Source organism: Scyliorhinus canicula, chromosome 18 (genome assembly GCF_902713615.1).
Source record: "Scyliorhinus canicula chromosome 18, sScyCan1.1, whole genome shotgun sequence".
Classification (NCBI taxonomy): domain Eukaryota; kingdom Metazoa; phylum Chordata; class Chondrichthyes; order Carcharhiniformes; family Scyliorhinidae; genus Scyliorhinus; species Scyliorhinus canicula.
Window position 1 is genome coordinate 81,394,895 of NC_052163.1, and position 21,871 is coordinate 81,416,765.

At 45.6% G+C, this 21,871-nt stretch overlaps 1 protein-coding gene across 1 annotated transcript in view; it reads left to right on the top strand.

Annotated features, from left to right (window-relative positions):
- LOC119953645 (E3 SUMO-protein ligase PIAS4-like) overlaps nt 1-21,871 on the top strand; it is a 115,493-nt gene that overhangs the window by 26,657 nt on the left and 66,965 nt on the right. Inside the window, 2 exon segments of the mRNA XM_038778116.1 lie at nt 16,876-17,068; nt 17,071-17,247. Of these exon segments, the coding sequence (XP_038634044.1) occupies nt 16,876-17,068; nt 17,071-17,247 (370 nt within the window).

A 21,871-nucleotide genomic window follows, 5' to 3' on the forward strand; every position in this document is an offset into this window, starting at 1 on the left:
GTCTCTTTGCAGCCGACAAATAGCCCTCCACCTCATCCACTACTCCACCAATCTTGGTGTCATCAGTAAATTACTGGCCCACCAGTCAGCCCCCTCCTCCAAGTCATTGATAAAAATCACAAATAGCAGAGGACCCTGCACTGATCCCTGTGGTACACCGCTGGAACTGGTCTCCAGTCTGAAATTTCCGTATCTGCGTGGGTTTCCTCCGGGTGCTCCGGTTTCCTATCAGTCGAAAGACGTGCAGCTTAGGTGGATTGGCCATGATAAATTGCCCTTTTGATCAAAAAGGTTAGATGGGGTTATTGAGTTACAGGATAGGGGGAAGTGAGGGCTTAAGTGGTCGGTGCCAGACTCGACTGGGCCGAAATGGCCTCCCTCTGCACTGGATGTTCTATGTTCTCCCTAAATTCCTGTTTTAAATCCCATCCCCTCTCTTACCTATGTCGTTGGTGACAACAGCTCCTCCACAAACCACTTTCTAGATGCAGTGACCGGCAATGCATTGATGCAAATTTCACCCTTAACAGCCAATCAGCAACTCCGCTCTGCTGCCCTCTGCTGGATGCTTGCCTTCAGTTGAACATGAAGTGTGTCTTGCTCAGGTACACGTTCTGGATTACAGTGACCGCATGCACTGATGCAAATTGTCCCCGCAACAGCCAATCAGCAGCTCTGCTCTGCTGCCCTCTGCTGGATCCATGGATTTGTGGGAGATCCTGGGGCGGTTCGGGCAGGGGTTTGTGGACTGGGTATGGTTGCTGTACAAGGCACTGGTCATAGGTCCCACAAGCCACCCGACTCAGAATCCTGTCCACAAGGGGCAGGACCAAACGGCACACGCCAAAGCCAGTTTTTGAACGGACCCTGGGTGCGGGGTGTGTAAGCTTACTTAGAGATAGGGGCACCCTTTCAAAATGGTGGCCCAATTCCCAAGTTCAGCTCTCCAGTGCTAAAAGAAATTCTACATGTGGGCTAAACCAGTGAGAAACTCCCCAGGACCCCAAAAAGTGAATGAGTGTCATTGAATAGCGGTGGGGAACCTGCCGGCAGAGCTGGCGGGAAACTCCCTGAAAATCCCACCACAAATGAACTTAGAATATTGGGGGGCGGGGCGGAGAAGAAGGAATCCGGCTCATACTTTATATTTCTGCCACAAGAAGTTCAGAACATATATAGTTGTGGTGAAGCAGGGTTAGAAGGCTGGGGAATCATTGAATCAGTAGCAGCAGTAATTCAGTCCCCATCTTAAAGTTGTACATTCAATCTTTGTTTCAATATTTTCATTATAAATTCCTGGGGCCACATTTATAATCAAACTGCTCGTGTAAACTTATGCTATAATTACACTCTCCCAGCAATGGTGATGCTGCAAATTGGATGTGTCCCAACCTATTGCTTTGTTGCTTTATTACAAATAAAGCAACAAATCCCCAGGATTGATACAGCACAGCATAAATGCCTGAGCATTTATGAATACAGAAAAAGACAGGATAACAAGAACCCAATAGGTTCAGCTTAATCATTAAACTTGGTACCAATGTTGCTTTTGAAGTACAATCTAGCCTAATAAATGCTTTTACTTAACGAACTGTAACTTGAGACTGTATTAGTCTCTAGAGCAGTGTTTTTCAAACTTTTTTCCCCCTGGGACCCACTTTTGTCAACTGGCCGACCTTCAAGGCCCATTCCAGCCAACCTTCGGGACCACACACTGGCTACTTATCTTTCACGCGAATGGCGAGCCTGCTTGCTCCTTACTTGAATCAGGTTTAAAGGAGGAGAGGGCAATGTGCACATCAGGTGCAGACTTCAGCCAGTTCCTTTGTGCCATCTTCATCTTATGAAAACAGAAAATCCAACCTCGCACATGTACGTCATCATGAAGGGCAATGGCAAAAAATTGCTTGTTTTACTCAGCAGTGGATATTCCTGCAAGATAGACATACAGTGCAGGAGGCCATTCGGCCCATCGATTCTGCACAGACCCACTTAAGCCCTCACTTCCACCCTATCCCCAGAACCCAACAAACCTCTCCTAACCTTTTTGGTCACTAAGGGCAATTTATCATGGCTAATCCACCTAACCTGCACATCTTTGGACTGTGGGAGGAAACCGAGCAGCTCGGAGGAAACCCAGCGGGGAATCGATGCTACTCCAGAATGCCGACACCTCATGGACTTTTGCTGTGTTTTGAATGTGGTATCACAGGTCAGGTACAGTAGCGTAGTCTTTCAATTTGGAGTCAGCTGTAAGTTAATAACTGACTCTGGGTTCTCAACCTCGAAACAAATTTTCACCCACCACTTCTCTTCAAATCTGAAACTTCTCTCATGTGCTGTGCTTCCCAGCATATAAAGCATGGGCTTGCATCATTATTTGCATTGCACAATTGTCAAAATCATCCTCAGAAAACATCTTTGTACCGCTTTGTTCCCAAGTTAAGTTTCTTCTTTGTAGGCTGTTAATCAGAGGCCCTGGAGCTCCAGACAGTGCTTACACAAGCACTGCTCTGTCCTGCCCTGGACTTTCCTGTGCAGATTTCTCCATCAATTCTGTGGTGAGATACTGCCCAGTAGTACACTGCCTATTTGAGTGCCTGGCCATCTCAAGATACTTTTAATAAAATTATCCATCTTCACAGTCCTCTCACCAGCAGCTGGAAAAATGGCAGCTCTGCTCCATGATTTGGCGCCAAAAGCAAGTACATCGAGGGCACGACATCAAGCAAGGCACATGAACTGCTCTCTGCTTGCCGTGTCTGGGCCAGAAGACTGCACACAACCTCAATTCTTTTCATTTGGAAAACAGCAGTGGCCTCCATTCTCAATGTAAAAGCTGGGAGCAGCCATTGGGCGTTGTTCCCTGCGACTGGGACACATCATGTGAACCACAACCACTGGTTGCAACCCACGCTTTGAAAATCCCTGGTCCAGAGATTTGAAATGGGTTTTACGGCAGTACGGGGTGCAGTGGGTAGCACTGCTGCCTCATGGCGCTGAGGACCTGGTTCAATCGCTGCCTGAATCACTGTCCATGTGGAGTTTGCACATTCTCCCCGTATCTTTGTGGTCTCACCCCCCAACCCAAAAAGACGTGCAGGATAGGTGAATTGATCATGCCAAATTGCCTCTTAATTAGAAAAAAAATTGGTATTCTAAATGTATTTTTTAAAAAGGGATTTAAACAGAATTATTTCATTCGTGGACAAATTCTAACCAAGAACACAACAAACTATTGGCATCAGCAATTCAGATATTTGGGACTTTCAAAACACCATGTATCTATGTGGCCACAATGATCAGGAGCACAAATACTTCACTTCAGACATTTAAAAATAATTTCCTTAGCTATCGACAGTATTTATGCAGATCTTATTTCTCAATTGTTTTACCCACTAAGATATTTCCTAGTTCCTGACTTTTTCCTCAGAATCAATTTCCCCACTTACTTTGTTAACCTCGTAAAGTTGAAGCAAGTTATCTCCCCGTGTATGCGTGGTTTCACCGCTACAACCTAAAGATGTGCAGGTTAGGTGAATTGGCCACGTTAAATTGCCCCTTAATTTGAAAAGAAATAATGGGTACTCTAAATATTTTTTTAAAGTTGAACAAGTTGTATTTAATTTCTCAATCCAGTTGTTAATGTAAATTAAAAATCCTGGGGCACACCACTCAGCATATTGGTATTCCGTTATAAATTCAATAATTATTCCTGCTTTATAATCCATTCTGAGCTTAACTGTGAATCTTGATACTTTTAATTTATTTTGTAGCCTTTCAGTTGAAACCACTCTGGATGCATTTAGAAGCCAGAAGCAACATATTGCAGAGTTTTCCACAAGATACTTAGGATATCACTTCCTGAAAGTATTTCATTGGATCAGACTGTGATCTTCATAGAAATCGACAGCACAGAAGAGGCCATTCCACCCAATATCAGGAAATAGCTATCTTTCCATATAGCTAAAATGTTCTAGTCCCGTCAGCATTCTCAAAAAGCTTCTCTACTGCAATTACGCTCTTCTTGTAATGTGGTGACCAGAACTGTACTTAATCCCTCAGGTTTAATTTATACAGCTGTAGCATAATCTACCAGTGCATATCAATGTCTATGCCTTGACTATAAAGAGAAGTATCTGCACACCTTCTTAACCAGTTTACTAACCTATCCTCCCATCCTTAGGGATCTGGAGAGTATGCTCTGCAAGGTTCCACTACACCGTTGCACTTCTCCTTATCGTATCAATTAGTGTGTATTCCATTGCCTTATTTGTTCTCCTCAAATGCTTTGTCGCACACTTCTCCAGTTTGAATTCCATTTGCCACTTTTTTGCCCACTTGACCAATCCATTGACTTTTCTTTTATTAATTACAGGATGCAAGTCTCGCTGCCAAGGCCAGCTTTTGTCATCCATCTCTATTTCCCCACAGGCATTCTAACACTTATGTGAGAAATAGAGGATGATCGAGTGAGAGTAGGGCCGATCAGTTATACTGGAGGGACTTGTACCTAGAGTCTAAGGAGATGGGGGAGGCCCGAAATGAATATTTTGCTTCAGTATTCACTAGAGAAAGAGACCTGTTGCTCATGAGAACAGTGTGACCAGGTTAATAGACTCGAACAGGTTGATATTAAGAAGGCAAATGTGCTGGAAATTTTGAAAAGCATCAGGATCGATAAGTCCCCTGGGCCTGCAGGATATACCTAAGGTTACTACGGGAAAGTGAGGGAGGAGATTGCTGCAACCGTTGGCGATGATCTTTGTGTTCTTACTCTCCACTGGAGTAGTACTGGATGATTGGAGGGAGGCGAATGTTGTTCCCCTGTTCAAGAAAGGGAATAGGGAAAATCCCAGGGAATTACAGAACCATTAGTCTTACGTCTGTGGTGAGCAAAATACTGGAAAGGATTCTGAGAGATAGGATTTATGATTATTAGAAAAACATAGTTTGAATTAAAGATAGTCAGTGTGGCTTTGTGAGGGGCAAGGTCATGCCTCACTGAATTCTTTGAGGATGTGACGTGACACATTGATGTAGGTTGGGCAGTGGATGTGGTGCATATGGATTTCAGAAAGGCATTTGATAAGGCTCCCCAAAATGAAAAAAATGAAATGAAATTGCTCATTGTCACAAGTAGGCTTCAAATGAGGTTACTGTGAAAAGCCCCCAGACGCCACAGTTCCGGCCGCCTGTTCGGGGAGGCTGGTATGGGAATTGAACCGTGCTACTGGCCTGCCTTGATCTGCTTTAAAAAGCCAGCTATTTAGCCCTGTGCTAAACCAACCCCTATGGTAAGCTCATTTAGAAAGTTAGGGAGCACGGGATACGGGACATTTGGCTGTCTGGATACAGAATTGGCTGGCCGAAAGAAGACAGCGAGTGGTAGTGGATGGAAAGTTTTCCTCCGCCTGGAGGTCAGTGACCAGTGGTGGTCACGCAGGGATCTGTTCTGGAACACTCTGCTCTTTGTGGTTTTTATAAATGAATTGGATGAGGAAGTGGAAGGGTGGGTTAGTAAGTCTGACGATGACACGAAGGTTGGCGGGTAGTTGTAGATAATGTTGAGGGCTGTTGCAGGTTACAACAGAACATTGACAGGACGCAGAGACTGGGCTGAGAAGTGGCAAATGGAGTTCAACCTCAAATAATGTGAAGTGATTCATTTGGAAGGTCGAATTTGAATGCTGAATACAGGTAAAGGCAGGATTCATTAGGAAGCGTGGAGGAACTGAGGGATCTTGAAGTCCACGTACATAAATCCCTCAACGTTGCCCACCCAGGTTGATAGCGTTGTTAAGAAGGCGTGTGGTGTGTTGGCTTTCATTAACAGGGGGATTGAGTTTAAGAGCCGTGAGGTTTTGTTGCAGCTTTATAAAACACTAGTTAGAGCACACTTGGAATATTGTGTCCAGTTATTTTTTTTAAATATAAAATTTAGAGTACCCAATTAATTTTCCCCAATTTATTAGGGGCAATTTAGCGTGGCCAATCTACCTACCCTGCACATCCTTTGGGATGTGGGGAGCGAAACCCATGCAAACACAGGGAGAATCTGCAAACTCCACACAGGTAGGTGACCCAGAGCTGGGATCAAACTTGGGATCTCAGCTCCGTGAGGCAGCAATGCTAACCACGCGCCACCATGCTGCACTTTGTGTCAGTTCTGGTCACCTCATTATAGGAAGGATGTGGATGCTTTGGACGAGGGCACGGAGGAGATTTACTAGGATGACTGCCTGGACTGGAGGGCATGTCTTATGAAGAAAGGTTGAGGGAGCTAGGGCTATTTCTCACTGGAGCGAAGGAAGAGAGGGTGACTTGATAGCGTTGTACAAGGTGATGAGAGGCATGGATAGAGTGGATAGCCAGAGACTTTTCCCCAGGGTGGAAATGGCTATCACGAGGGGACATAATTTTAAGGTGATTGGAGGAAGATGTAGGGGAGATGTCAGAGGTAGGTTCTTACACAGAGAGTGGTAGGTGCATGGAATGCATGCCAGCGGAGGTGGTGGAGTTGAGTCATTAGGGACTTTAAAGCGACTCTTGGACAGGCACATGGACAGCAGTAATTTGAAGGGGTGTAGGTTAGGTTGATCCTAGATTGGGATAAATGGTCAGCACAACATCGTGGGCCGACGGTCCTGTACTATTCTATGTTCTTGAACCTGTAGTCCCATGTGGTGCTGGTACAACCCACAGTGTTGTTAGGAAGGGCGTTCCAGGTTTTTTACCCACCAACAATGAAGGAAGAGCGAAATAGTTCCAAGTCATGTTTACGTGGCCCATGCGGGAGCTTTTCAGTAAATGTTGTTCCCATGTGTCTGTTGCCATGGTTCTTCTAGTAGTAGAGGTCTCAAGGTTGAACGGTAGGGTGGCATGTGGCACAGTGGATAGCGCGGGACTGGCGGCGCTGTGTTCGAATCCCCAGCCCTCGGTTACTGTCCGTGTTGAGTTTGCACATTCTCCACATGTCTGCATGGGTTTCACCCCCACAACCCAAAGATAGCAGGTCAGATGGATTGGGCTACGCTAATTGCCATTAATTGGAAAACAAAAACTAATTGGGTACTGTAACATTTTGAAAAAGTGTTGAATGGTGAAAAGGCACACGGTGGACACAGTGGGTTAGCACTGCTGTCTCACGCCGCCGAGGTCCTAGGTTTGATCACAGCTCTGGATCACTGTCTGTGTGGAGCTTGCACATTCCTCCCCATGTTTGCGTGGGTTTTCGCCTCCACAACCCAAAGATGTGCAGGGTAGGTGGATTGGCCAAGCTAAATTGCCACTTAATTGGAAAAAATGAATTGGGGTACTCTAAATTTATTAACAAAAAAGGTTGAAGGTGGCGGCGTTACTAGAGTGCATCTTGTAGATGGTACACACTGCTGCCACTATGCACTGGTAGTGGGAAGTTGAATGAATGATTAAGTTGGTGGGATGGGTGTCAATCAAAGAGGCTGCCTTTGTCCTGGAAGAGCCCGAGTGTTGTTGGAGCTGCACGATCCACTCATACAGGCAACTGGATTCCCGAAAGAGCACCCTGTATTGGCCCACTTACCGCCCTAATCCATAACATAGGGTCCCAGGTTCGATTCCCGGCTGGGTCACTGTCTGTGTGGAGTCTGCACGTCCTCCCCCTGTGTGCGTGGGTTTCCCTCCGGGTGGCTCCGGTTTTCCTCCCACAGTCCAAAGATGTGCGGGTTAGGTGGATTGGCCCATGCTAAATTGCCCGTAGTGTCCTAATAAAAGTAAGGTTGGGGGGGGGTTTGTTGGGTTACGGGTATAGGGTGGATACGTAGGTTTGAGTAGGGTGATCATGGCTCGGCACAACATTGAGGGCCGAAGGGCCTGTTCTGTGCTGTTCTATGTTCTAACCCTGCTCATTGATCATAGCCAAACCACTTAAACTGCACATCTTTGGATGTGGGAGGGAACTGGAGCATCTGGAGGAAACTCTCAGACACTGATTTTCAGTTGTGCTCGGGCTCCTTGATGTCAAAGTCAAAAGCTAATTTGATGTTAAGGACAGTCATTCTCAGCTCTTGAGACCTGATCTTTTATCCATGTTTCAAGGTTTGTAATGAAGTCTGGAGCCACGTGGCCCAAGCAGAACCATGTGGGAGTTCGGGGACGTGGCCGATGCCCTAGACTCCTTCATGTGCAGGAAGTGTGTCCAGCCTGCAACTCCTGTTAGACCGCATGGCGGCTCTGGAGCTGCAGATGGACTCACTTTGGAGCATCCGCGATGCTGAGGAGGTCGTGAATAGCACGTTCAGTGAGTTGGTCACACTGCAGATTAGGATTGGTGACGGAGACAGGGAATGTGTGACCAAAGGCAGAGAAAGAGCAGGAAGGCAGCGCAGGTGTCCCCTGCGGTCATCTCCCTCCAAAACAGGTATACCGTTGGGGGGGATGACTCACCAGGGGAAGGCAGTAGTAGCCAGGCTCATGGCTGCCATGGCTGGCTCTGCTGCACAGGAGGGGCGGGAAAAAGACTGGCAGGGCTACAGTCCTAGGGTGATTCAATTGTAAGGGGAGTAGACAGGCGTTCTGTGTCGAAAACGAGTAGTAATCTCAGGAGTGCTACCAGTGCCACGAAACAGTCAGAGTAGAAATTTAAGAATAGTCAGAATGAATACATGGCTTGAGATGGTGCAGGAGGGGTTCAGATTTTTGGGACATTGGAACCGGTTCTGGGGGTCAAATCGGATGGTCTACACCTGGGCAGGACTGGAATCAATGTCCTCGGGGGTGTTTTGCTAACACTGTTGGGGAGGTTTTAAACTAATGTGGCAGGGGATGGGAACCAGATTAGGAAGTTCGAGGTCAGTAAAGAGGCAGCAACTAAGCCAGTAAGGTACTGGATAATAAACTCATGTCACTAAGGGGAAGAGTAGACAGGAAGAGATGATGATCGCAAAGGGACAGGTGATCTGAGGTGCATTTGTTTTAATGCGAGAAGTGTAGCAGGTAAGGCAGATGAATTTAGGGCTTGGATTAGTAACTGGGAATATGATGTTATTGTATTACTGAGACTTGGTTGAGGGGATGGGCAAGACTGGCAACTAAATATCCCAGGGTATAGATGCTTCAGGAGGGATAGAGAGGGAGGTAAAAGGGTGGAGGAGTTGCATTACTGGTCAGAGATGATATCACAGCTGTGATTAAGGAGGGCACGATGGAGGATTCGAGCACTGAGGCAATATAGATAGAGCTAAGAAATAGGAAGGGTGCAGTAACATTGTTGGGACTTACTACAGACCTCCCAAAAGCGAGCGTGAAGTAGAGGTACAAATATGTCGACAGATTATAGAACAATGTAGGAGCAATAGGGTGGTTGTGATGGGAGATTTTAAACTTCCCCAATATTGAATGGGACTCATGTGGTGTTGGAGGCGTAGATGGAGCAGAATTTGGTAAGGAGCATCCAGGAGATTTTTTTTAGAGCAGTATGTAAATAGTCCAACTCGGGAAGGGGCAATACTGGACATGGTATTGGGGAATGATCCCAGCCAGGTGGTTGATATTTCAGTCGGCGATTACTTTGGGAATAGCGATCACAATTCCATAAGTTGTAGAATACTCATGGACAAAGACGAGAGTGGTCCTAAAGGAAGAGCGCTAAATTGGGGAAAGGCCAACTATAACAAAATTCGGCAGGAGCTCGGGAATGTGGATTGGGGAGCAGCTGTTTACGGGTAAATCCACATTTGAAATGTGGGAATCTTTTAAGGAAAGGTTGATTAGAGTGCAGGACAGACATGTTCCTGTGAAAATGAGATAGAAATGGCAAGATCAGGGAACCATGGATGACGGGTGGAATTGTGAGACTAGCTAAGATGAAAAGGAAGCATATGTAAGATCGAGGCGACTCAAAACTGATGAAGCTTTGGAGGAATATCGGGAAAGTAGGACAAATCTCAAACGCGCAATAAAGAGGGCTAAAAGGGGTCATGAAAATATCTTTGGCTAACAGGGTTAAGAAAAATCCCAAAGCCTTTTATTCGTATAGAAGGAGCAAGAGGGTAACTAGAGAAAGGATTGGCCCACTCAAGACAAAAGAGGGAATTTATGCGTGGAGTCGAGGAAATGAGTGAGTTTCTTATGAGTACTTTACATCGGTATTCACCAAGGAGAGGGACATGATGGATGTTGAGGCTAGGGATGGATGTTTAAATACTCTAGGTCATGTCGGCATAAGGAAGGGGGAGGTTTTGGGTATTCTAAAAGGCATTAAGGTGGACAAGTCCCCAGGACCGTTGGGATCTATCCCAGGTTACTGAGGGAAGCGAGGGATGAAATAGCTGGGGCCTTACAGATATCTTTGCAGCATCCTTGAGCACGGGTGAGGTCCGGAGGACTGGAGAATTGCTAATGTTGTTCCTTTGTTTAAGAAGGGTAGCAGGGATAATCCAGGGAATTATAGACCTGTGAGCTTGACGTCAGTGGTAGGCAAACTGTTGGAGAAGATACTGAGGGATAGGATCTATTCACATTTGGAAGAAATAGACTTATCAGTGATAGGCAGCATGGTTTTTGTGCAGGGAAGGTCATGTCTTACAAACCTAATAGAATTCTTTGAGGAAGTGACAAAGTTAATTGATGAGGGAAGGGCTGTAGATGTCATATACATGGACTTCAGTAAAGCATTTGATAAAGTTTCCCACGGCAGGTTGATGGAAAAAGTGAAGTCGTATGGGGTTCAGGGGTGTACCAGCTAGATGGATAAAGAACTGGCTGGGCAACAGGAGGCAGAGTAGTGGTGGAAGGGAGTGTCTCAAAAAGGAAAAGGTGACTAGTGGTGTTCCACAGGGATCCGTGCTCGGACCACTGTGTTTGTGATATACATAAATGATCTGGACAGAAGGTATAAGTGGTCTGATGAGCAGGTTTGCAGATGATACTAAGATGGTGGAGTTGGGGCAGCACCGGTGGCACAGTGGTTAGCATTGCTGCCTACGGCGCTGAGGACCTGGGTCCGTAAGGAGTTTGCACATTCCTCCAGTGTCTGCGTGGTTTTCACCCCCACAACCCAAAAGATGTGCAGGACAGGTGGATTGGCCACGTTATATTGCCCCTTAATTGGAAAAAATAATTGGTACTCTAAAAATTTAAAAAAAGATTGGTGGAGTTGCAGATAGCGAGGTGGAATGTCAGAGAATGCAGCAAAATATAGATAGATTGGAGAGTTGGGCAGTAGAAATGGCAGATGGAATTCAATCCAGGCAAATGCGAGGTGATGCATTTTGGAAGGTCTACTCAAGAGCAGACTATATGGTCAATGGAAGAGTCTTGGGGCAAATTGATGTACAGAGAGATCTGGGAGTTCAGGTCCATTGTACCCTGAAGGTGGCAACGCAGGTCAATAGAGTGGTCAGGAAGGCATACAACATGCATGCCTTCATCGGACTGGGTATTGAGTACAAGTGTCGGCAGGTCATGTTACCAGTTGTATCGGACTTTGGTTAGGCCACATTTGGAATACTGCATGCAGTTCTGGTCGCCACATTACCAGAAGGATGTGGATGCTTTAGAGAGGGTGCAGAGGAGGTTCACCAGGATGTTGCCTGATGTGGAGGGTGCTAGCTATGAAGAAAGGTTGAGTAGATTAGGATTGTTTTCATTGGAAAGACGGAGGTTGAGGGGAGACCTGATTGGAGGTCTACAAAATTATGAGGGGTATGGACAGGGTGGATAGCAACAAGCTTTTTCCAAGAGTGGGGGTGTCAATTACAAGGGGTCACGATTTCAAGGTGAGAGGGGGAAAAGTTTAAGGGAGATGTGCGTGGAAGTTTTTTTACGCAGAGGGTGTGGTGCCTGGAATGCTTTGCCAGCGGAGGTGATTAGAGGCAGGCACAATAGCATCATTTAAGATGAATCTGGACAGATTTATGAACAGGTGGGGAACAGAGACAAGTAGACCTTGGAAAATAGGCAACAGGTTTAGATAAAGGATCTGGATCGGCGCAGGCTGGGAGGGGCCGAAGGGCCTGTTCCTGTGCCGTAATTTTCTTTGTTCCCAAATATAGCTTTGGTGAGCAGTCATTGCCGAGTAAGAACCACTTGATAATTGTAACACCTTCCATCACAGGATATTGATGTTTCTGCAATTTACAGCTCTCTTCTTCACGATCAACCACACAATTTTTGTATCATCTGCTACATCTTCTCCATGGCCTCTTAAATACTAAATTCAGTGTTACGTTAAATTCATTGATATGTACACAAAAGCAAGAAATCTGGGCTGAGCTCTGTTGAACCCCATTGGAAACATCTTCCTAGTAAACATTGCTCAACCATTCTTTGCTTCCTGCCACTGAACCAATTTTGAATTGACTTAGATCCCCTGTTTTCCTCACTTTATAGGCGAGTTTTGCCTTGTGAACCTTTCAAAAGCCTTATTAAAATCTTCAAACCCACTACCATAATCAACCATAGAATCCCTACAGTGCAGGAGACTGTTCGGCTCAAGTCTGCACCGACCCTCTGAAAAAGCACTCCATCTGGGCCCAGTCACCACCCTATCCTGTAACCCCCGCTCATTGATCATAGCCAATCCACTTAAACTACACATCTTTGGACTGTGGGAGGAAAACGGAGCACCCATAGGCACGCAGACACAGGGAGCACATGGCCATGGGCCAAGAGGTGCTGGCAAATGGGATTAGGTAGGCAGGTCAGGCATCTTTCATGTGTCAGTTCAGACTCGATGGGCCAAAGTGCCACTTCTGCACAGTACAAAAAACATGCAAACTCCACAGTCACCCAAGGCCAGAATCAAAAACGGTTTCTGGCACTGTGAGGCAGCAGTGCTACCCACTATGCCACCATGCCCTCCTGGTTATCTCTTCATTAGTCAACCAAGCTCAAGTATCTTTTTCTAATAATATGAATAATAAAGTCTACACCAGAAGATGTAGACACACCAAATTGTATTTCTGTACAAGGGCAGCATGGTGGCACAGCAGTTAGCATTGCAGCCTTCGTGCCAGGGACCCAGGTTCAATTGTGGCCTTGGGTGACTGTGTAAAGTTTTTGCATTCTCAAGGCAGCACGGTGGTGCAGTTTTACACTGCTGCCTCACGGCACCGAGGTCCCAGGTTCGATCCCGGCTCTGTCCATGTGGAGGTTGGCACATTCTCTCCGTGTTTGCGTGGGTTTTGCCTCCACAACCCAAAGAACATAGATCATAGAATTTGCAATGCAGAAGGAGGCCATTCGGCCCATCAAGTCTGCACCGGCTCCTGGAAAGAGCACCCTACCCAAGGTTAACATCTCCATCCTATCCCCGTAACCCGGTAACCCCACCCAGCACTAAGGGCAATTTTTGACACACTAAGGGCAATTTATCATGGCCAATCCACCTAACCTGCACATCTTTGGACTGTGGGAGGAAACCGGAGCACCCGGAGGAAACCCACGCACACACGGGGAGGATGTGCAGACTCCACACAAACAGTGACCCAAGCATGAATCGAACCTAGGACCCTGGAGCTGTGAAGCGATTGTGCTGTCCACAATGCTACCCGTGCTGCCCCTTAATGTGCAGGGTGGGTGGATTGCCCCCGCTAAATTGCCCCTTAATTGGAAAAAATGAATTGAGCACTCTTATTTATTTTTAAAAAAAGTTTTCACATTTCCCCGTTTCTGCATGGGTTTCCTTCAGGTGCTCTGGATTCCTCCCACAGTTCAAAGAGTGCAGGTTAGGTGGGGTTGAAGGGATAGGGTTGACGAATGGTTGGTGGAGTTAGGTCAAATGGCCTCCTTACTGCACTGGAGGGATAAGAATTTGCTTTTACACTTTGGAATTTTCAGACACTCCATTGTAAAGCAGAGTAAAAATGCAAAACTATTCTGGGAAAGTAAAAGTTAACATAGATATAATACTTTACAACACGCTGCGCACCCTCTGACATGTTTTTTTTAAAACTCATTTCGCTCTGCTGCTCCCAGGCTGTTGGAGATTGCACCTTCTTACAGCCCACAAGACGACGAGTAGAGTTTTAGGGAGATTGGCTCGAGTTGTGGGATTTGTTTTGCTGAGGAAAATTCATAACTAATTACTGTTCCCTTATGTGGAGAAACAGGAACGATTTGAAAATGCGTTTAAATTAGGTAATTTTTACCCGGGAGGAACGGTAAGAGCCTGCACGATACATAAATTACCTGCTCTGGGTCGAGATAGCAGGCAACCCAACTCGACGCTTCTGATTTGAGAGAACCCACCAGTCCAACGATTAATTTAAAAAGGAAAGCAAAAAGATCCGATTGAACCTGTAGGTTTGGAAACCAGAAAGGCCGATGGTCTTAATTTCAGTCCTCGGCACATAGTTATAATTCTTTGTTTATAACAGTTAACCTGCAACTAAATCGGCGTGCGGCCGTTAATGACGGCCTCAACCGTTGGTGCTCTCCCCCTCCCCCCACCGCACCTCATAAATCGAGGCGCTGTGATTGGCTGCCTGGCCCCGGGCAGAGTGATTCTGCGCAGAGCGAGTGACAGAGAGAGCGGAGACAGGGACAAAAAAAGATGGCGGAACAAAGCGCGGCCAAGGTAACCGGCTCAATGTGGTGACTAGGGATATCCGATCGTGCGGGAAACCTCGCGGACGCATTTGGAGGGCGGCAGGGTCCCCTCCCCCCAGTAAATTCTTGTTTTTAAGTTGTTGTTGCCCCTGAGAGTCGGTAGGGGCGAAGGGCCGGTTCCTCCCCGTTTTTTATCCACTTACTGAGCATGCTCAGTGTAGGAGATTTTTGAACTTAAATTTCCCGCCAAGGGCTGTGGGGGAGAGGGACTGACTCTATCCTGAGGGTCAGAATGACCTTTGTGATATTAAACCGGCAATGATCATACTGCAGTGATCAGAAGCTGCAAATGACTATTGGAATATTCTTTTGCGGTTTCGCAGAAAATATGTAAATAAGTATTGAGGAGGATGCTTGCCAGGCAAGTTTATGGCTGAGGGATAAATTTGAACAAGATTTCTCAGCTCATCTAATAGTGCCATGGCATTCATCTGAACCTCCTTGGTTTCATCCCGCAGCCTGCTTAAAGCCAAGGATAAATAAAATGGGGCACCTTATGATAGATACTGAAGGCTCAAAACTGTAAAGAACCAGCAGGAGTATAAGAAGTGTAAGAGTGAAAAACTCAATGGTTTTTAGTACATAAGGAGAAAAAAAAGGCAGGGGAAAGGAGGACCGATTAGGGACAATAGGGTAATCGGTGTGGAGGCTGACAATGTTGGTTGGCGTGGTTCTTAATGAATATTCTGGGTGTGTTTTCACAAAAGAGAGGAATGATACTGTCATTGCAGTCAGGTGATTGTGAAATGTATAATGAAATAACAGTGAGAGAGAAAATAATTAAGGGATTTAACATTTTAAAAAGTGAATATACCCCTACGGCTGGATGAAATATCCCCATGGCTGCTAGGAGCAGAAATGAAGGCTTTGACCATTTTCTAATCCTCTCTGACTACAGGTAAGGTGCTGGAGGACAGATGACATTGTACCATTGTTTAAAAAAGGGAGAAACTGATAAGTAGATTAATTATTGGAAGAAGGGTGATGGCGCAGTGGGTTAGCACTGTGGCTTCATGGCGCTGAGGTCCCAGGTTTGATCCTGACTCTGGGTCACTGTCTGTGTGGTGTTTGCACATACTCCCTGTGTTTGCGTGGGTTTCGCCCCTACAACCCAAAAATGTGCAAGCTAGGTGGATTGGCCATGCAAAATTGCCCCATAATTGGAAAAAAATGAATTGGGTACTCTAAATTTAAAAACAATTATTGGAAGAAAAGTTTTGAGATCAATCTTTGTTTTGAAAGACACTGATTTGTTAAGGGAAGGTTATGTCTGGCTAAATTTTTTGACGAGTTAACACAGCTTGGTGAGGATAATACATTTGATCCCAAAAGTCCCGAAACAGATGCTTGCTAGGTGAATTTTGCATTCTGAATTCTCCCTCGGTGTACCTGAACAGGCGACTAAGGGGTTTTCACAGTAACTTCATTGCAATGTTAATGTAAGTTTACTTGTGACACTAATAAAGATTATTATGTAATCTATATGGATTTTAGCAAACCTTTTGGAACAATGGAAGTAAAAACCAAGGCATAGTGGCAGTTTGGATTCAAAATTTGTTCTGATGCAGGAATTAAAAAGTAATGGTTGGCTGTTTTCCTGACTGGAAGGCTATTTCCAGTGGGGTTTTGCACGGCTCAGTATTGGTTCCCTTGCTTTTTCTGGTATTCATCAGGGATTTGGACTTGTGTGGAGGAGGCATTTTAGTCATGAGGAAAGATTGGATAGTCTGGAATTGTTCACTATGAAACAGAAGAGGCTGATATGAGACCTAATTGAAGTGTGTACAATTATGGAAAGGGAGGCCTATTTCCTTTGATCAATCTGTAACCAGGGGACATAGATTTAAGGTTTAAAAAGGAATTCAAGGGAGTGTTCTTTTCACCCAGGGGATGATGGTTATCTGGAACTTGCTGCATTTAAAATGTATTTGGATGTGCCCCTGATGTACTGTAACATACAAGGCTATGGACCAAGAGCTGGAAAGTGGGATTAGGTTTGATGGCTCCTTGTTGGCTGGTACAGAGACATTGGGTCTTTCTGTGATGTAGATTTCTGATTTCTATAGTAGCCTCAACAAGCACTTCTCCACGCTGCACTGAAATGTTAGCGTGGACCATGCAAATTCCTGAAGTGGAGTTTAATCTAATTGATACTTTAGTTTGTTCCTTCTCTGATACCTATTTTGTGAAACTGTAAAGTAATAATTAACATACCTTAATTAACTGTAATAATGCTGTTTGTTTTTTTTAATCCTCATTCCCTCACCCACCCCTCTGAAAAAGAATATGATCCTGGGCTTTAGGGTATCTGAGCTTCAGGTACTTTTGGGGTTTGCAGGACGCAACAAAAGTGGACTGAAACATGAATTGGTCTCGCGTGCATTACAGCTGGTAAGGACCAACTGCTCCTCGGAGATTTTAAAGAAGATCCAAGACTTGCATGCTCATCGCTACAGTACAAGACCCACAAACACGCAGTGTCACAACTTCCGCCTGCTCCAACATTTCCTTTACATTCTTCAGAGGCAGCCTTGAATGCCAGAACGTCCGCTCCAATTTGTCACACAGGAAAAACTGATACAAAATCCAATGTGAGATTAACAAAATTGCCTTTCTACGAAATACTAGATGATCTGATGAAACCTACAGAACTAGGTAGGATTAATATATTGTATATTTATAAATGGGGCAAGAGCACCCACTAGTCCTTAAGTTCTTTGGTTTAATGGGAGATGAAATATGACTGCCATTATTTCAAAATTAATATTTCTTTGCTGCACAAACTAATACAGTAGTGTTCACTATGTCATGTTACTGAGCGTCGCAGTTAAGTTTTCAATTAAAATCCTTTCATATTTGCGGTTGTTCCCAGTCAGTTAATTGAAACAATGATTTTTTTTATTTAAAAAAAATAAATAAATTTAGAGTACCCAATTAGTTTTTTTCCATTAAGGGGCAATTTTTAGCGTGGCCAATCCACCTGGCCTGCACATCTTTGGGTTGTGGGGCGAAACCCACGCAAACATGGGGAGAACGTGCAAACTCCACACGAAGAGTGACCCAGAGCCGGGATCGAACCTGGGACCATCGGTGCCGTGAGGCTGCAGGGCTATACCCACTGTGCCACCGTGCTGCCTTGAAACAATGATTTAGTGAAGGTTCTCCTCTCGTCAAAATAGTTGTACAATTGTACATTTTTCCCTGCCTTTCTGAGACACTGGCTCCTACCAGAATTCTGCAGCTGATAGCAGACTGCTGATATTTGCTCTTTATGTGAGAACAGAACTAGTTGAAAATTATTTGACCACTGAATGCATTATTTGTAGTTACAGCACAGAAAGATGCCATTCGGGCCCTGGTTTAGCTCACTGGGCTAAATCGCTGGCTTTTAAAGCAGGCCAGCAGCACGGTTCGATTCCCGCACCAGCCTCCCTGGACAGGTGCCAGAATGTGGCGACTAGGGGCTTTTCACAGTAACTTCATTGAAGCCTACTCGTGACAATAAGCGATTTTCATTTTTTTTTTCATTCATCATGTCTGCACTGACTCCCATAAGAGCTTCCCTAGCTAATCCCATTCCACAGCCCTATCTCCATAGCCCTCTAAATTAATCACTTCAAATATATACCCAGCTCTCTTTTGAAACCTATGGGATCCACCTTCACCACTCTCCCAGGAAGCGCATTCCAAACCCCAACAACTCTTGAGGAAAGAAGTTTCTCCTCACCTCACTTGTAGCTCTCTTGCTGACCCCATTGTGACATTGAAATTGTGACCCTATGTCATTGACATACCAACTAGTGGAAACAGACTATCCTTCTTTACCCTGTACTACTTAATAAGATCATCTCTTAATCTTCTCTGCTCCAAGGAGAACCAGCCTAATTTCTCCAGTCTTTCCTTGTATCTAAAATTCCTGGTATCATTCCAGTTCTCCTCTAGGAGGGTGACACGGTGGCACAGTGGTTAGCTCTGCTGCCTCACAGCGCCAATGACCCGGTTTGATTCCGACCTTGGGAGACTGTCTGTGTGGAGTTTGCACATTCTCCCTGTGACTGTGTGGAGTTTGCACATTCTCCCTGTGACAGAGTGGGGTTTGCTCCGGGTGCTCCGGTTTCTTCCCACAGTGCAAAGATGTGCAGGGTTAGGTGAACTGGCCATGTTCCAATTGCCCCTTCGTGTTCAAAAGGTTAGCTGAGTTTACGGGGATAACGTGGGGGCTTGGGCCTAGGTAGGGTGCTCTTTCAGGTGGTTGGTGCAGACTCGATGGGCCGAAGAGCCTCCTGCACTGTAGGGATTTTATGATTCGAAATCTCCTTGGATTGGATTTTGCTTATTGTCATATGTAGCAAAGTACAGTGAAATGTATTTTTCTGCGAACAGTACATGAAAAGAAAAGAAAATACAAAATAGGGCAACACAAGGTACACAATGTAACTACATAAACACCGGCATCGGGTGAAGCATACAGTGGTGTAGTGTTAATCAGGTCAGTCCATAAGAGGGTCATTTAGGAGTCTGGTAACAACGGGGAAGAAGTTGTTTTGAGTCTGTTCGTGAGTTTTCTCAGACTTTTATATCTCCTGCCCAATGGAAGAAGTTGGAAGAGTGAGTAAGCCGGGTGGGAGGGATCTTTGATTATGCTGCCCGCTTTCCCCAGGGCAGCGGGAGGTGTAGATGGAGTCAATGGATGGAGGCAGGTTTGTGTGCTGGACTAGGCTGTGTTCACGACTCTCTGATGTTTTCTTGAGGTCTGGGCCGAACAGTGGCTGTACTAGACTGTGATGCAGCCAGATAGGATGTTTTCTATGGTGCATCTGTAAAAGTTGGTAAGGATTAATGTGGACATGCCGATTTCCTTAGTTTCCTGACGAAGTATAGACGCTGTTGTGCTTTCTTGGTGTTAGTGTCGGCTTGGTGGATCAGGACAGATTTTTGGAGCGTTGTACCCCTAGGAATTTGAAGCTGCTAACCATCTCCACCTCAGCCCTGTTGATGCTGACAGGGGAGTGTACAGTACTTTGCTTCATGAAGTCAATCACCAGCTCTTTAGTTTTGCTGGCATTGAGGGATAGATTGTTGTCCTCTGTACTCTCGCCAGGGCTTTAACATCCTTCCTTAAATAATGTGCCCAGAACTGAACATAGCACTCCAAATGTGGTCTGACCAATTATTTGTAGAGGTGTAGAATCACTTTCTTGCTTTTATATTCTATGCCTCTATTGCAGCTTAGCCCACAAGGGCTGTAGGAGACATTTCAATGAGTGGTCTTCAGTGAACTCCCTGCCTCCACCCCAAATTCAATCAGTCTGTTGCAGGTATCTGCCTCTTTGGGTGACTGGTGGCCTGAATGAAGTACAGTGAACAGTAGTGTTGATTTTGCATGTGTGTATTTGAAGACCTAAAATGCATATATTCTTGCGATGTGAGTGTCACAGGCTAGGGCAGCATTTATTACCTATATCTAATTGCCCTTGAGAATGTCCTTTTTACACTACTTCAGAAATATATATAACTGAAATATGAACTTATCATTAGCCTACATTGATTTAGGTAGAAATACCAGGCGTACGGTTTTCTAAATTTGGTATGGTCATGCTTTCAGTTGATGAATGGTGAGCATACGCAGATTTACCTTGATCTAATTTATTGTCAGCTGAATGGAACAGGCGATTATTTTCTTTAGTACTGATCAAAGCTTTTCTATTATTAACATTTGCAATATTGGTGGGACCAAAGAAATCTGTCTCCCAGAATTTGCCAATTCGTAATGTTTCAGTTCACACATTTTGATCCTGCAACAAGCTGATTACAGTGACCAGGGACGAAATTCTCCCCTACCCGGCGGGGCGGGGGGTCCCGGCGTAGCAGAGTGGCGGAATTCTCCGCACCTTTAGGGGCCAAGCCCTCACATTGAGGGGCTATGCCCGCGCCGGAGTGGTTGGCACACACCGACTGCGCCAAAACTGGCAACAACGGCCTTTGACGCCCGCTGCCCGGGGCTGGCTGAAAGGCCTTCGCCGGTTCGCGCATGCGCCGGTGGCGCATGCGTGCTGGGGGATTCTCTTCTCCGCCTCCGCCATGGTGGAGGCCATGGCGGCAGCGGAAGAAAAAGAGTGCCCCCACGGCACTGGCCCGCCCGCCGATCGGTGGGCCTCGATCGTGGGCCTGGCCACCGTGGGGGCACCCCCGGGGTCTGATCGCCCCGTGCCCCCCCCCCCCCCCCCCCCAGGGGCCCGCTTGCGCCGCCGATCCCACAACCGCCAGAAGTGGTTCAAACCACGGCGGAGGGGCTTCGGCCCATTGCGGGCCGGAGAATTGTCGCAGGGGGCTTGCTGATCGGTGGGGCGTGATTCCCGCCCCCGCCAATTTCCGGATGGCGGAGAATTTCTGCCACGGCGGCGGGATTTTTGGCGGCCCCGGGCGATTCTCCGACCCTGTGGGGGGTCGGAGAATTTCGCCCCTGAGCTCTACGCCTTGTGTTACAATCTCGGTTGATATTATAACTGGACAGGAAGATCCCAGAATGGAACCCTAGCTCAAAAGCCCATAACTTTCATTTAGTTTTTTAAGTAAATCATGGAGGAACAGAGTCACAGGGCCACTAGTTAGTTTAACAGCAAGAACATTTTTTTAATTAAACATTAAAAAATTGGATTATGATACAATGCTGCTTTACTCCACTTTATCTTAACAGTTACTCACATATTTAAGATTGTCACAGATTACAAAGTACATTTTAAACTACAATGTCTTGTTTAAGCACACAGATGACTGTGGTAAGACACACTCCACTCTGTACCCAAGTGAATGTCTGTGAATTTCTCACCAAAATTCCCCCCAGGTGATGATCATGTGAGAACTTCCAAAATCCACTTCCAAAAACACACTTTAAAATCTTCTCATAATCCTTTCCCTTATTGATTTGCATTCCGAAATCCAGTCCAGGTTTTACCAATGACTCGTTTAAACCCAAGCTTCTGTTCCACTTTAATAGTTGATCCAGTCCAGGATTTAACTAATCCCTTTAGGTTTTCCTTTGTCTTGACTGCAGTGCAAACTTCTCACAATTGCTTTAACTCTCGATTCCCAGACTATTAAAATTGTATCAGATGTTTCATCTACTTCTGAAGTCTGCTGTTCATTTTAAATCTAGTTACTCTGATTGTCTCTTTAACTCCAAACACTTTGTTTTGTTTACTCTTCCTTGAATTTTTCTGACATATCTCGGTCTCTGTTCTTTTTAACTTCAGATGTCTTAAATTTTCTTTCTGTCCCA